This window comes from Gracilinanus agilis, chromosome 3 (genome assembly GCF_016433145.1).
Source record: "Gracilinanus agilis isolate LMUSP501 chromosome 3, AgileGrace, whole genome shotgun sequence".
Taxonomy (NCBI): domain Eukaryota; kingdom Metazoa; phylum Chordata; class Mammalia; order Didelphimorphia; family Didelphidae; genus Gracilinanus; species Gracilinanus agilis.
In genome coordinates, this window is record NC_058132.1 from 407,148,892 (window position 1) to 407,164,775 (window position 15,884).

A 15,884-nucleotide genomic window follows, 5' to 3' on the forward strand; every position below is an offset into this window, starting at 1 on the left:
TGTCATACTTCTCCTTCCCATCTTCCTTAGAGCCCAATTTCCCAGGGACAGCCAGGCTGTGAGAAGACTAATCCACAAGTCTACATATCTATCCCCATTACCTAGGCTGTTAGACTGCATAAAGGGCTTACATGAAATGAGTCAATAATCCAATACTCTGCCACATCCTAAGGTCCTTAATCTCTGGCACTGCCTCTCTTATCTTGTCATTCTTCAACACTGTCACCTCACCTTACATAACCCATTCCATATGGGCCTGAGTTCCATTACCAAATTCTTAAGGACTTTTAAACCTTTCCATCTACCTTGCAGCCAGGTGTGCTGGCAAGGTTAACATCTAGTTATTAAAAAAAAAATGTATCCAGGACATATTTCTAAGTTTAATCTGCTTGGGACAGCTGGGTGGCTCAGTGGACTGAAAGCCTGACCTGCAAACAGGAAGTCCTAGGTTCAAATATGATCTCAGACACTTCCCAGCTGTGCGACTTTGGGCAAGACATGTAACCTCTCAAGGTCTAGCCTTTATCTCTTCTGCCTTGAAATCAATACACAGTATTGATTCTAAGACAAAAAGCAAGGATTTAAAAAATTTGAATCTGAATTAACATTTTCCCCGTAACTTTAAAGCCTAGTCAACCATTAAGACAATAAAGCAAGCCCTAATTTGTAGCATCTGCTGATTTCTGCAGTATGAATGTTAATGAAAATTTAGCAATCTTCTCAGGTTCCAGATATCACCAACACATCACTTCCTACAGCTGATCTTTTTGTGTTCTATTAGAATATAAGTTCCTTGAGGGCAGGGAATGTTTTGATTTTTCTATTTTCATCCCTCCTGCTTGGCATTACATTTGGCACAAAGTAAGCAATTAAATGCTTTTTCATTCATAGTCATTCTTTAGTGCCATTTCTATTTCTATAAGTGGATCTGGAAGTGCAATGTAAGAATCCAAATGTGGTGGGGGCTCCACTATCGTTGATGGAGAATTTGTTCAAAATGGTTTTTTTCCCATCTGCCATTTTTCTTGTTCGTAGTTATTCCTCAGTTTTCATACTTGAGTGTGCTTGTGATGATTTAGCTGGTTATCCTGGCAAGTTTTCTTGAAAATGGTTTTGCCCTTCACCACTTCTGCTTTGAGACAGTACTGTTCATAACCACGATCTTTCTTCTCAAGAATTTACAAATTTACATTCTAAGCCAGTGTTGCCTTCTTTCTCCTAAAGTTTATAATGAAGTTTTATATTAATTATATAAAATCACATATAATAACAATATACTATATCATTATATATTTATAATTATGTGATAAATAAATAACAAATAATATAAAATTATATAATTAATTATAATTAAGTGCTTTGTTTGTTGTTGTTTTTTAAATAAACCCTTACCTTCCGCCTTAGAATCAATACCACATATTGGTTCTAAGGCAGAGTGGTAAGGGCTAGGCAATGAGGATTAAATAACTTGCCCAGGGTCACACAGTTGGGAAGTGTCTGGGGCTAGATTTGAACCTAGGACCTCCCGTCTCTAGGCCTGACTCTCAATCCATTGAGCTACCCAGCTGCCCCCTATAATTAAGTTTTAAGAGTTTAAAATTAAGTTTTTAAAATTTTTCAATCCAGGACTTATACTAAATCCTTACATTCATTTAAAACCCCCAATATGTATTATTTTAACATTCTAAGAATATATCTTAAACAACAACACTGAACAATCAAATCTTTCTTATTACTTTGGAAAAAAAAAACAGCTGTACAAAGCAAAGTTTTGCAAAGGCAGAGGTCCAATATTTATTTAGAGGGCAATTGTTTTCAGTGGACTTAATGCTAGAGTCCAATTTAAGATCAGAGCTGAATGGAACCTTAAAAATATCCAAGTCTGACCTCATTTTACTACAGAAGTTAAAGTAACCTGTCCAAAATTACAGAAGCAGTGCCAATAAAAATTCTAACCCAGGTCTTCTGAATTCCAATCCAGTAATCAATTTTGAGCTTAAAACAAACCCAAAACTTTCCAAGTTTGGCTACATTTCATAAAGTTTAAGGATGTGGGTCCATGTTAAAGGTGAAAACTGAGTCAGAATCACATCCTTGTGGTTTTAATAATGAACATTCTTAGAAATACAAGGTGGATTTTTGGAAAAAAGTAGAAGATATGTCTCATAGAAAATCTCAAATCACAGTCCTTTGGGTCTTAGTTTCCAAATATATAAAATGGAAGAGATGGACTCTTTTAACTCTAAAAATGTCATTTAATAGTAGAGCTTTATCATGTCATTTTACTTCCAGAATAAGCACTCTTGAATATTCCTTTATCAAGAGAAATAAATCAGACAATATTCCCAAAGCCTTCAAGTTCTCTTCCTCATGTTCATCAATTCCTGATATTAGAATACAAACAAAACAAAGCCACTATAAGGGCCATGTAGTGCAGTGAAAAATCACTACAATATTATTCATTTCTTCTCTTCTGGGTAGATCTTACCCAAAATAAAAAGATTTAAATATGGCATAGTCAAAGAGAACACTGCTGCTATATTTGCATTTCTTCTTCTTCTTCTTCCCTCATCAGCTGAAAACTTGCAGATTCTGAGTCTGAATCTTCATCAGTTACCAGGGGCTCTGAAGGCCGTTTCATACCCCGTTGTCGGGAAACTCCCAAGGCATATTTAATATTGTAGCGATTCCAGTCACAGCTGTTGAAAAAAAAAACAATATAAAAAGTTAGAATCCCAAAGGAATATAACATAGATAGCAGTTTCAGTATTTCCCTCAAGAGCCATATTCCTTGACAATCATTTCTGTTGGGTGATTTTTGTTTTAAAAAATTCCCAGTAAACGCCAATACATTTCATTCATTCCCTTACCAGTCTCTTGCTATGAGAGAAAGGAGATTGTTATTTTTTTAGGTCTTCATAGAAGACCAGAAATAAAAGTATTAATCCTGGAAACATGACAGGGAATCCTAAGAAGTAGTATGGGACATGGGTTATTATCCTAATTTAATGTAAATTGAATATGATCCCTAACCCCACATCTCTTAAGATAAAGAATCAGAATTCTGGTGTCTCAGATTTCAATCCAATTAAGAATCCCTAGCCATTTGATCATACTGATTAAAAAAAAAAAGATAGTAACAAATAGTAGCAGTTTGCACGTACAGTTTAGAAACATCATCAAAGTGACGCTGAATACTCTTTTGAAGAAACTGAATTAGAGCCAACAGTTTTCCTGCTCTGAAAAAGAAGAAATGATGGGTGTCAATACATATTCCATGTAACTTTTATTTTATGTCTTTTTCCACTTATATGTGAAATTCTTATTTTCCCATGTGCCTTTATAGAAAAATGGAACAATTTATTAACTGGTTCAAATAAACTCTGAGGAGTTTTGAACAAATTTTTCATGACTTCATAAATAATAATAGCTGACATTTATAGAATTCTTTACAGCAGTGGTGTTAAACAGGAGTCACTAAACCATACATAAGAAACAATATCTATGGTTTATTATATTTTTCATGTATTTTGTTAAATATTTCCTAGTTATATTTTAATCTATTTCTGGCCACATTCAGGAATGTTGCAAGCTATTCGTGTCATACTTCTGCTCTAAAAACTTGAAAAATGTACATATGTTATTTCATTTGATCTTCACATTCACCCAATGATGTCAGTATCATTATTATCATCCCCATTTTACAGCTGTGGATGCTGAGATTAAATAACTTGCCCAGGGGCACACAGCATGCTTTGGTTTGAGGTAGGATCCAAACCTTGGTCTTCCCAATTGCAAGACCAGATCTCTATCTATTATATTAACCATCTCTCTAGACATAATCAATCAAAAAACATTTATTAAGTAATTAACTATGTGCCAGGCTCTGTACTAAGCACTAAAGACTTTTTAAAAAAGCTTCAAGAAACTTATAAGAGACAATACATATATAAGTAGGCTTGACAAGATATATGCAGAGCAGATGGAAGATGACCTTAGAAAGGAAGACACTTAACAGACTGGAGAACCAGAAAAGACTTCCTAGAGAGGATGATGTCTAAGTTGAGTCTTAAAGGCAGAGCTGAAGAAGGAGAGCATTAGAGTGTATAAGGGACAAGTCATTACAAAAGCATAGAGACAAAGATGGAGCATTACGCATGAAGAACACCAAGTCATATAGTATGATTGGATGGTAGTTGCAGAAAGGGCAGTAGGAGACTGGATAGATAGGAAGGGATTAAGCTGTGAGGTTTTAAATGGCAAATAGAGTTTACATAGGGAACCACTAGGTTTATTGAATCAAAGGAGTAAAAGAACATGGTTATGTCTCTTCATTTTGGCAATAGTGTGGAGGACAGACTGCAAAAGCTTAATGAGGATCTGAAATAGGTTGGTGGCTATGTGAGTAGAGAAATATAATGAAGGAGCACATACTTACCTCAATTTTAACTTTGGGCCATGCAGCATAAGTAATCGTTGGGTCCAAATGAGGTAAAACTCTAAATGATGGGAAATCTCAAAGGCTGAGGCTAAAAATTCAAGCAATTTTTCTACGTACAATTCAGGAAGTGATGATGCAACAACTTCAACTGTACGAAGAGAACGACATAGCTAATATTAATTCTCTGAAAAACTCAAAAGAAAATAATCACCCATTTCAATTCCTCATTCCAAAGAAAACCAAATGTGTTAATTCTGATATTTTATGGTTTAACAAATGTTCACTGGATTTAATTTTTCTAATCAGCTGAAAAGTGAAAAACTGAATTTTTTTAAACTATTAGTGTGGCTCACAATGACTGCTTAACTGAATATTATCTAAACAACTTAACACATGAGTGTTCAGAAGCAATAACAGTTTTAGACTTTCACAGAATTTTCTATCTTTTATGAGTGACAATCACTCCATAGCCTTCAGCAGATTTTTAGTCAAGATCTTTAATTGTGATAACTGAGGTTAGGTTTGTTGCTTACTTTCATGACTGGGGACTGACTCAATAACTTCTTGGATCAACTTCTTCTCATTTAATCGAAAAGCCATCATTATTGCCTTTGTGAATTCCTTTTGTCTCAATGTTGCACGAACACTACTGGGAGTGATACTGATATCCAGTTCAAATGGATCGAAGACTAGTCCAGAGTCAAGAGAGAAGATAAGAAGGCCCTCAGTGGTGGTGGCTGCCCAGCATCTCCCTAGGGAAGGAAAGAATCCACTCAATTCCCAAAAAGAAAATCATTCAAAGAGGATTATTAGCACAAAGCGAAGGCTTAGAGTGCAGTTACCAGTCACATGTAATTTATGACAAACTATGCCCTATCCACTGTGCCATCTAGCTGCCCTGTAATCTGTTTTGTAAAAATTTATATTACTTACCAAATAGAATGAAAGTTTCTTGAGGGCAGGGACAGTGACATTTTTGTCTTTGTATTAGCAGTGTCTAGCATAATGCCAAGAACATAAAAAGTGATTAATAAATGGAGTAAGAATCAAACCTATGTGATATCACTATATGAAAGACAGATTAGAGAAAGAAGAAATTTGAGTAGACAAAATAGGAATTTAATGAAATAGGCCAGGTTTAAGGTGCTAAAGGCCTGCTGGAGAGAAAAGGATAAAAGAAAAGTTATTAAAGAAGAAATGAGAAGACATGACAAACTGATTAGACACATAGGAGAATGAGATTAAAGAGTCAAAAGTAACAATAAGGTTACAATGGAGGTTACTAAAAGGATGGTAGTGCCCTTGATAGAAATAGGGAAGCTTGTGAACAAATTGTGGTATTATGATGGTGATGGAATACTATCTTGCTATAGGAAATGATGAACTGCTTGATTTCTATAAGAACTGGAAAGACCTCCATGAAATGATGCAGACTGAAATAAGTACAACCAGAACACTGTACACAGTAACTAAATCATTGTGAGACGATCAAATGCAATGGTCTTTGCTACTAATAGCAATGCAATGATCCAGGACAATCACAAGGGACTTATGAAAAAGAATGCTATCCAAGTCCAGAGAAAACTGTGGGAATAGAAATCCAGAAGAAAACATATGATTTATCACTTGTTTATATGGGTATATGATTTGAGGTTTTGGTTGGTTTTAAAAGATTATTTTCTTACAAAAATGAATAATATGGAAATAAAGATATGAATGATAATATATGTATAACCCAGTGAAATTACTTGTAAATTCTGGGGGGGTGGGGGGGTGAAAGAGGAGGGAAGCTTGGAAGTTTTCCATGAAGGGTGAGTTAGAGAAAGGAAGTAAAAGAAAATAAGTCCTATTTTGGATAGATTGAATTTGAGATGCCCTCAGGACACCAAGTTCAAAATGTCCAAGGCACTGTGTGACCCTGGGCAAGTCACTTGACTCCCATTGCCCACCCTTACCACTCTTCCACCAAGAGCCAATACACAGAAGTAAAGAGTTTTAAAAAAAAAAATGTCCAAGACACAGTTGGTAATGTGGGTTTAGACTCAGAAGAGGTAGATTTCCAAATAAAGTCTATCAGCAAAGAGATAATATTTGAATCCATGAGAGCTGATGAATTCATTAAAAAGAGAAAATACTGAGAAGAAAAGTGGGTTCAACATATACCCAACAGAATGAGATAAATGATAATCCAGCAAAGGAGAATGAGAAGGAGCAGTAAGACAGACAGGAGAACGAGAAGAGAGCAGTGTCACTGAAAACCAAAGAGAATAAGGTGATTGACAGAGAGGTAAAAGATGATGACTAAGAAAAGGTCAACCTTGAAGAAAGCCGCTTGAGTTTGTTATATTCAAATCCTGAGAAATGTTGGAGTCACCTTGATTGACAAAGGAGGTAGTTGGAGAGATTAGAATGTTCTCAGATGCTGTGAGCCAGGGGCAAAGTCGGTTGGCCTGGGAGTATAAATACCCCTAACAGCCATCTGGAGGGGGTCTTTGGTCTTTAGACTCTGATTTTGGACTTTGGTCCCTAGATCTTTAGGTCTCTGAATCTTCCTTGCTCTTTAGGTCTCTTGGTCCCTGGATAGTGAAGGGAGGAAGGGAAGTATGAGGAAGCAGAAGGTGGGTAGGATCTATATATTTCCTGAAGGCTGTGAGAGCAAATACATCACCAAAAACTGATAGTGAGAAAATCACCAACACAACTGCATCAAGGACAGTCACTTTCTGGCTTGGCATTGGCCAGGCTGAGCCAGAGGGGTTGTGAAGAATAAAGCTCCAACTTCTACTAAGTCAATAGCCTCCAGCCCTGAGTGATTATAGATTATAGATATTAGATTGACAGGGTCTCCAATCCCAATCCTTAACCTGATTATCCTTTCCCTAATTATATATCATAAATAAAAGTGTTCAATAAGTACCTTCCTGAGTGGTTTTTATATCACGACCCTTGGGGAGGGAGCAAACGCAGTCAGACAAATAAACATGATCCAAGGCTAATCAGAACCCAATATTAATAGTTGATCCAACCCAGGTTGGACCTGAAAGGGTTACCCATCCACCCAACCTTTCGGGGTCCTTCCCTAGGCAACTGTTATTGAAAGGGGATTATAACAAGTTAAAAAAGAAGTCAAAAGACAGATTATAAAGAGCTGAAAATAGAAAAGAGAGGAAGTAGTGTCAACAGTTAGATGAGTTTTTCCTAGAAGTTTTGTTGAGAAGAAAAGAGGTATAAAAAGAGAGTTTGAAAGAAAGGCTCCAGAATTTTTTTTTTTAAAGGATGGGAGACTTCAGTGTGTACAATAAGCAGGGAAGGAATCAGTACATAAGTAGAGCCTGAGGTTAAGGGACAGAAAAAGGATAAAAATGGGATAAATTTGCTGGAGAAGAAAGGAGGGGGTGGGATCAATGGAAGGAATTGGCCTTGGCTAGGAAAAGAGCCACCACAGCATCAGAGACTAGAGTGAAATAGATAAAGGAGAATGCTAAGTTAGTGATATGAGGAGGGGAAAAGAGAATTCTTGGCACCTGGCCTCCATTTCTTAGTCAAGTATGAGGCAAAATTCTTAGTAGGGAATGGGTAGAGACGAGTCAGAGAATCAATTAGGAAAGAGTAAAAGGACTGTTTTGCTACCTTGAGGGCCCAGCTGGAATCAAGATAACAGAAATACATAAATAAACGAGTCAATATGACTTTCTCTAGCTCCATGCAGCAGATGGGCAGGGGGTGTGGGGAGGTAAATGATAAAAGTGTTGGGATTTGACAAGATATAAACAGGACACGGAGGCAAGATATTTGAGGGTAAAGTCTAGAGATGAGAGATTGGAAAGGATAAAAAGTAAAACTACAGTAGGGGTAATAGCCTAAGAAAGTACAAATAAATGGAATGTCACAATAAGAACAAAGAAAAAAACTTGGGAAGAGTGAGGCACAGGGAAAGATGGAATGGCTGGTTATAATTGGCTAAAGGAATTTAAGATTTAAAGTTCTTGATCAACAAAATAAAACAGTTATAAGTGACGGCAAGATTTAGGGTGGGATAAGCCTTGGATATAGCTAAAGTACAGTAAAAGAAAGATGTATAGAGATCATAGGAGTTGAATTGGTAAAGCAGCTGGGGGGTTAGGGAATATCAAGCTGTTCAAGTTCCCTAGTATAAAGACAGGAATTGTGCTAGAGAGAAAAGAATGTGGGCCAGCTACCTACTTCCTTGAAAGAAAACAACCATCGAGATTTGGATAGGTGATAAATTTGGGTAGAATGGATTCCAAAGGGAGAGAGGTGATTGAGTGATGGTGGCAAAGGAAGAATATGCAAAAGAGGAAGAGATGCTTCCCACTTTCCAGGCATGGGGCAGCTAGCCTGGGTTCCACAACACTGAGCAGAGAGGCTAGCCCATATCACATAACACTTAGCTGAATAGACAGCTATGGGGAGCAGGGAGTGCTCCAATGGGCCAGAGTGACAAGACTTATGAGAGAAAGTATAGCTGAACTGGTCCTGGGAAAGAATGGCCAGGAATGTCAAGTCCTATGGGGGAGCCAGGTCTCGGTGCATGCCAAAAGATGGAAGGAACACATGAAAAGGTCTAAAACAAAAGGAAGTCTGTTAATTATGCAATGGGAATTATAGAGGTGACAGCAGAAAAAGGCCCAGAGCTAAAGTGAAACACTGGCGAGGGAGAATACAGATGACTGAGGATGAGTAAACAGACTGCAAGGGTTGGAGAAGAGGGTGGTTTACTATGATACTGTAGGGGATTCAGTATCACTCAGATGGGAAAGAAGGTGGAAGCTTTCTAACCATCAGGAAGAATCTGGTGAAACATGCAGAGTTTCAGGTGTCTTCTACTTGGCCAAGATAGTGCTTCTATTCAGGGTGGGTGGTCAGGTGAAAACTATGTGGCTGTCTCTATTCAGCTAAGTGTTATGTGATTTGGGCTAGATACCTGCCTCCTACCTCTCTGCTCAGAAATTAGCTGCTCCTTGCCTAGAGAAGAGGAGGCAATCCTTACTCTTAAATAGCTAGAGCTGTGGGTCGTAGGTTAGCTAGCTCCTCAACCTCCAAACTACAATCCATCTTCCATAGGCCTACCAGACAATCCTTCTTAGGCAAGGATCTAATCCTCAGTCCACTGTTTAGAATCCTGTAATGATTTCGGAATGCCTACAGAATGAAATTTATGCTCCTCTCCCTTAGCCTGTATGTAAGACCCTCTACCCTTCCATCAACATCCAAACAATTCAAAATTGTTTCCAATAATCTCTTTTCTAGTCTTAGTTCACAGTATTTTCCACCCAAACCCCCTTCACTCTTCCCAATTCCCCATATTTCAAGATAAGTTTTCTTTCACGTCCATGCCTCTGCTCACACAATTCCTATAACTCCACCATTTAAAATCCTAAATATCCAGATCTAAGGTCATCTTGTCCATAAAGTATTCTCATGCTTATCCCATTCAGTAACAATGTTCTCCTTCACCCTAAATCTTGCCTAACACTTGGTTAATAACTCTTATCAACTGAGCAATTTTTAATTTGTATTTGTAGTGGTCATACTAGATTCTGAGTTCCAGAAGGGCAAACAGGAATAAAATCTTATTTCATCTATATATCATTCCCAATATCTAGCATCCTGTTTTGTACACAGCAGGTACTTTTAATGAATATCTATTAAGTTCCCTGTGATTTATGGGGCAAATATTTAGTCTCAAAGATCAAAGTCATCATTCTATTGCATGAAAAACATTTTATACATTCTTACCTGTGGGAGAAAAATGAAGTGAGGTCACTCTGATTTCAGGTTTAAAACGCCGGGAACTCATGTCACCTGCAAAGAAAATAAAATCATTTCAGTTACTAAGGAACACTCCCAATTACTGTACATTCTCATAATTAATCTGAAGACTTAAGCTCATAATATCATCTCAGCCAGGTTAAGAACTGGCTTGAACGACTTCAATAGTCCAAATATAGGCTATCTTTCCTTTCCAATATGGCTTGTATGAGACATAAGTGATGCCTGTGAGCACAGTAAAGATGTTTAAACCTCATTGGTCATAGCAACAGTATTCAATTCTAGAGTCTGTGTCAGAGGTCCTTGTTGCTGCAGGGCAAAGTGTCAGACCCTTCTCATTTTATAGGTTCCAAGTGATCTCTCCCCCGCACCCCCCAACCCCCCGCTTTCTGTCTCTGTCTCTCTTGTCTGTCTCTCTCCTCCTTAATGTGATACAGTCATCCACTTTCTCTCCTTCTGCTGATACCTTTAAATCCCTTTTCTCAAAGAATTTGTACTTTCTTTGCAGCTCGAGTTTTACTTCACACTTATTTTTATTTTTTTAGAACTCTAACATCTGGCTGGGATTAGTATTTTGGGTTGTACAGGTAACTCAATGTCCTGGTATGGAGATGCTGGAAGTACACATCAATTACAGGGAGTGGTGGAATATTTGGGAATAGGAACAATGAAAATGAGAGTGGCCTTTCTGTGTTAAGCTCTTCAACTGGAATAAATCCAAATTTCTATGCTGATTTGCCATTCTAAATTTCCCTACTAACTTTTGTTTAATTTTGCAAAGCAAAAACATTTATTTTTGCTTTTAGATGGGGGAAAAGTTTCCTCCAAAAGGATTTTAATTTGTTAATATGGCAATTTTTAAAAATTAACTTTTAGTATATGCTTATACTGTTTATTCTCATGTTATAGTGGTATGGCTTACAGACAGACAAAAGATATAGGTAATTATGGAAGCTGATTACTAGAGAAGCTATTATAATAAAAATTAAAGAAAAAGATGAACAAAAGAGAAAAAGTGAAGTTGGGAAAGAGGAGAAAAGGTTTTGTCATTTTTTGTGGTAACTAGGGTCTGAGTACGGGGATCCACACTCAGAATGGCATCTTTACTTGGTGAAAAATACAAGCCAACAAATGATAAAGTCAATGGTATTTTTCTTTTTCTTTAAGCCACTTTCTGTCTTAGTTATAAGGACTAGGTGGTGGTAATAAGAGACTCGCGCAGGGTTACATAGCCAAGTATCTGAGACCAGATTTGAAACCAGGATTGGGACTCACCTAGTTGCTCCCTCAATGGCATTTTTCTTATCAGAAACTCAATCTCTAGAGAAACATTAAAATGCCCATAGGAATTATATTTCTCAAGTCTCAATCCTTGCATAATGCATTTATAACTTTAAAATCTGATTTGTGAAAAACAAATGTAAGTACTTAGGTTTTCATGTTATTCTTAAAAGAAAAGAATAAGACATGGCCAACATGGCAAGATAAGCCAATCTGACAGCACCAATTCACTTCGATTACATTCTGACTTATTCAGTTACCATGGTTTGGAGCTTAAACCTTTCCTAGTACTGACAAAAACTACTTTAAGTAAATACATGCCACATCGCCATATCACAAGAAGAAAGGTGCCTTGCATCTAATTAATATTTTGTGTATGTTTGAGCTACACAGGGAAGGGAAAGGCCTGGCTTTACAGAGAGATCTCAGACACATCTAGAAATAGGCCTTAGAAGCTGCATTTGTATGTCACGTGTTCCAAATGAGCCTGAACTGAACTTAAACCTTCATTAGGCTAGACTTGTATTAATAATAGTACCTAACATTTATGATATTAAATATATGCCAGGTGCCAAGCTAAGCATTTTACAAATATTATCTCATTTGATCCTCACAACAATCCTGGGAAGGTAGGTGCTCTTATGATCACATTTTACAGTTTAAGAAACTGAGGCAGGAAGCAATTAAGTGACTGCCCAGAATCATACAGCTAGGAAGTATCTGAGGCCAAATTTGAACTCAGGTCTTCCTGACTCCAGGTTTGATACTCTATTCTCTGAGCCACCAGTTGGCCCTCTTTGGGCTAACAGGCTTACAAAGTCTCAAACCAAAACATGAGTATGACATCCAAGTTCTACTTGTTTCTATCATCAGTATCTATATTATTAGAGTTCGTTGTCTTATCTGGAAAATGTAGGCAACTGCCTTATTTTACCTCACTAGAGAACTGTTAACCTACAAATATTCTCAAAAATCCATTATGTATCCATGTCAACATTGTTTTAGGCATCATGATAAAATGAAACTGTGCTTGAAAGCTTAAAAATGTTATCAAACAGGTTAGCCGCTCCCTCCCGGCCTCCATCTTCCTCCCGCTGCCCGCCGGAGCTTATTCGCGTCGACTGACCAGAGTCCACAAATCCTCCGCTCCGGGGCCCGTCCGCACCCTCCCCATCCCAGCTTTTTCCCTTTTGAAAACACTAAGAATAATGTCCTTACATCAATTTTTACTAGAGCCAATCACCTGCCATGCTTGGAACAGAGACCGTACCCAGATTGCCCTTAGCCCTAATAATCATGAAGTCCACATCTACAAGAAGAATGGGAACCAATGGATGAAAGCCCACGAACTGAAGGAGCACAATGGACACATCACAGGTATTGACTGGGCTCCCAAGAGCCATCGCATTGTAACTTGCGGGGCAGACCGCAATGCCTATGTCTGGAGTCAGAAAGATGGAATCTGGAAGCCAACCTTGGTGATCTTGAGGATTAATCGTGCAGCCACCTTTGTGAAATGGTCTCCCCTGGAGAATAAATTTGCTGTAGGTAGTGGAGCTCAACTGATTTCTGTGTGCTACTTTGAGTCTGAAAATGACTGGTGGGTGAGCAAACACATAAAAAAGCCAATTCGTTCTACTGTCCTTAGTTTGGACTGGCACCCCAACAATGTTTTGCTGGCTGCTGGATCTTGTGACTTCAAATGCAGAGTATTTTCTGCCTACATTAAAGAAGTTGATGAAAAACCAGCCAGTACTCCATGGGGTACCAAGATGCCTTTTGGTCAGCTGATGTCAGAATTTGGTGGTACTGGAAGTGGTGGTTGGGTCCATGGGGTCAGTTTCTCTGCCAGTGGGAACCGCCTCGCTTGGGTCAGCCATGATAGTACTGTTTCAGTTGCGGATGCCTCTAAAAACATGATGGTTTCACAGCTGAAAACAGAGTTCCTCCCACTCCTGAGTGTGTCGTTTGTCTCTGAGAATAGCGTGGTGGCTGCTGGCCATGACTGCTGCCCAATGCTGTTTAATTATGATGATCGTGGACCCTTGACCTTCGTCTCCAAGTTAGACATTCCAAAACAGAGCATTCAGCGCAACATCTCTGCCATGGAACGCTTCCGCAACATGGACAAGAGAGCCACAACCAAGGATCGCAACACTGCTCTAGACACACTACACCAAAACAGTATCACCCAAATGTCTATTTATGAAGTGGACAAGCAAGACTGCCGCAAATTTTGCACCACTGGCATTGATGGAGCTATGACAATTTGGGATTTCAAGACTTTAGAGTCTTTGATCCAGGGGCTACAAATCATGTGAAGCTGTATTTCCACTCTCTAGCATGACAGACATTTGACAGAATGCAGCTCGAGCATTTGCATGAAGATGGGAAAGACCCTACCACAAGCCAACACTGAGAAAATACCCCTTGCAGATGTTTTGTTATTGTTGTTTTTTGAACATAATTGGTGATCGTATTGGTTTAAAAAAAATCAGCAGTGATGTCTTTTTGATTGGCTGTTTCATTCCATTCTTGACCAAAGCTGCTCTTTTAAGTAGTTTATTGTGGGAACTTGTCACACTAAATTAAAGGGGGATTTTATGTAAATTGTCTGCTAGAAAAATAAAAAATAAAAAAATACAGGAAAAAAAAATGTTATCAAACAATACAGTGAGTGAGGACAATTTTGAGGCAACTTACAACAAAGAATACTATCCATCCCCAGAGAAAGAACTGTTGGAAACAGAATGCAGATGAAAACATATGATTTTTCAAGTGTCTATTCAGGTTTATATTTGGGGGTTTGGATTTTATAAGATTACTCACTTATAAAAATGAACAATTTGGAAATGTTTTGTACGATAACATATGTTTAACCAAGATCTAATCTCCTGCCAGCATTGGGAGGGGGGAAGGTAAGGGAGGTAGGGAGATAAGTTCAATCATATAACTAAGGAAAACTTGTGTGGAAATCTGTTATTACATGTAATTGGTTTAAAAAAAAATTTTTTTTAATGTTATCAAAATGTCAGTTCATTAGCATGGGGAACAGCTGGTATAGGTTAAAAATGGCAACTGCCTATGACTTAGTAGCTACATTTCTTGAGGCATGAGAAAATTAAGTAACTTGGACCAGAGTCAGAGGTGTAATTTGAATCTGGATCTCCTTGATTCCAAACTCCAAGTAGAATACTATCCACAAAGTCATGTCATCTCTAAAATCACAGAAATATAGGGGAAAGTAGGTGATTCAGTGGATAGAGAGCTAAGTCTAGAGATGGCAAGTCCTGGATTCAAATCTGATCTCAAACACTTCCTAGCTATGTGACCCTAAGCATTTTACTTAACCCCCATTGCCTAGTCCTTACTGATCAGTGCTTAGTGTTGATTCTAAGATGGAAGGTAAGGGTTTTAAAAAATAAAATTAAATACATACATAGAAATATAACATGTTGTTATTAGCCTTAAAACTGCAACCCAATATATATCTAGATACACTTTATAAGTCTCTGATCCATGTTAAAAAGGAAGATGCTTACAGAAATCTTAGTTTCTAAGACTTTACCTTTCCTTACACCTGGCAATGCCAAGGCAATGCCTTCTTCATCCGCAGCATCTTGGTCAATCAATGCCAGATTGCCAAATTCAGTTATTCTCCTTCGATCCAAAAATTCCTTTAAGGAAAAGAGATAAAAGCCATCAATTCTCAAGTCATAGAACAGGAAGAGCATCCAATGAATCACCTACAAGAAAATGGGTATAATCCCTAGAAGGACTCATCTCACAATTGGCAGGGACCCTGGAGGTCACCTGGTCTAAACTTCACATGCAGGGTGAATCTTCTCTCTGCCTATTTAAAATAAGCAGTTAATATTTAGTCTCTGAAGAATTCCTCAATGGAAAACAAAAAACATCTCTAGATGTATGATTCCAAGGGATTTTTAGGTTCCCTGGACTCTGCAACTCCACTGCTAAATTCTCTAACAAGGTACAATTTCATTTCATTTATTTTAAATTCCATAAATGTTTTAATTTTATACTAAAGGCTTACTCTGACTACTCTTGGCAAAGAGGTAGTAACCTTGGCCTTAAAAGGCTACCCCAGTGAAACATACACTCTGACAAGGTTCACGAGCTAAAAAGGATCCAGGCATGTGACTTGTGCCAGAATGTAGGTCTCTTGGTCAAGGGCTAAGCTCTGAAAGACTCATCACCAGACAGCTTGATTTGGATCATGGCAATTTATGTAGACTAAGATTTAGAGTGGCTGAGATTTTCATATGATTTTCATATGTGATTTGAATACTGAAAAGCACAGTTCTTTTATGTATTTTGCTAAATATTTCCCCATTACATTTTAAACTGG

The 15,884-nt window shown here is 37.8% G+C and overlaps 2 protein-coding genes across 2 annotated transcripts in view; one reads left to right on the forward strand and one right to left on the reverse strand.

The window, feature by feature from the left end:
- Positions 1 to 1,769: 1,769 nt before the first annotated feature.
- Positions 1,770 to 15,884, reverse strand: part of PWP2 (PWP2 small subunit processome component) — a 40,537-nt gene continuing 26,422 nt past the window's right edge. The window contains exons 16-21 of the mRNA XM_044670198.1: positions 15,084 to 15,192; positions 10,202 to 10,267; positions 4,975 to 5,193; positions 4,439 to 4,589; positions 3,165 to 3,239; positions 1,770 to 2,699 (exon numbers count right to left, since the gene is read on the reverse strand). Coding sequence (XP_044526133.1) covers positions 2,537 to 2,699; positions 3,165 to 3,239; positions 4,439 to 4,589; positions 4,975 to 5,193; positions 10,202 to 10,267; positions 15,084 to 15,192 — 783 coding nt within the window. The 3' untranslated portion in view covers positions 1,770 to 2,536. The remainder of the gene's footprint in view (positions 2,700 to 3,164; positions 3,240 to 4,438; positions 4,590 to 4,974; positions 5,194 to 10,201; positions 10,268 to 15,083; positions 15,193 to 15,884) is intronic.
- Positions 12,605 to 14,171, forward strand: LOC123242443 (actin-related protein 2/3 complex subunit 1A-like). The gene has a single exon (XM_044670199.1). It carries the CDS (start codon positions 12,724 to 12,726, stop codon positions 13,834 to 13,836), a length of 1,113 nt encoding a protein of 370 aa, XP_044526134.1. The 5' UTR covers positions 12,605 to 12,723; the 3' UTR covers positions 13,837 to 14,171.

Coding starts and splice junctions, on each gene's coding strand:
- LOC123242443 (XM_044670199.1), top strand. CDS start 12,724: ATGTCCTTACATCAATTTTTACTAGAGCCAATCACCTGCCATGCTTGG.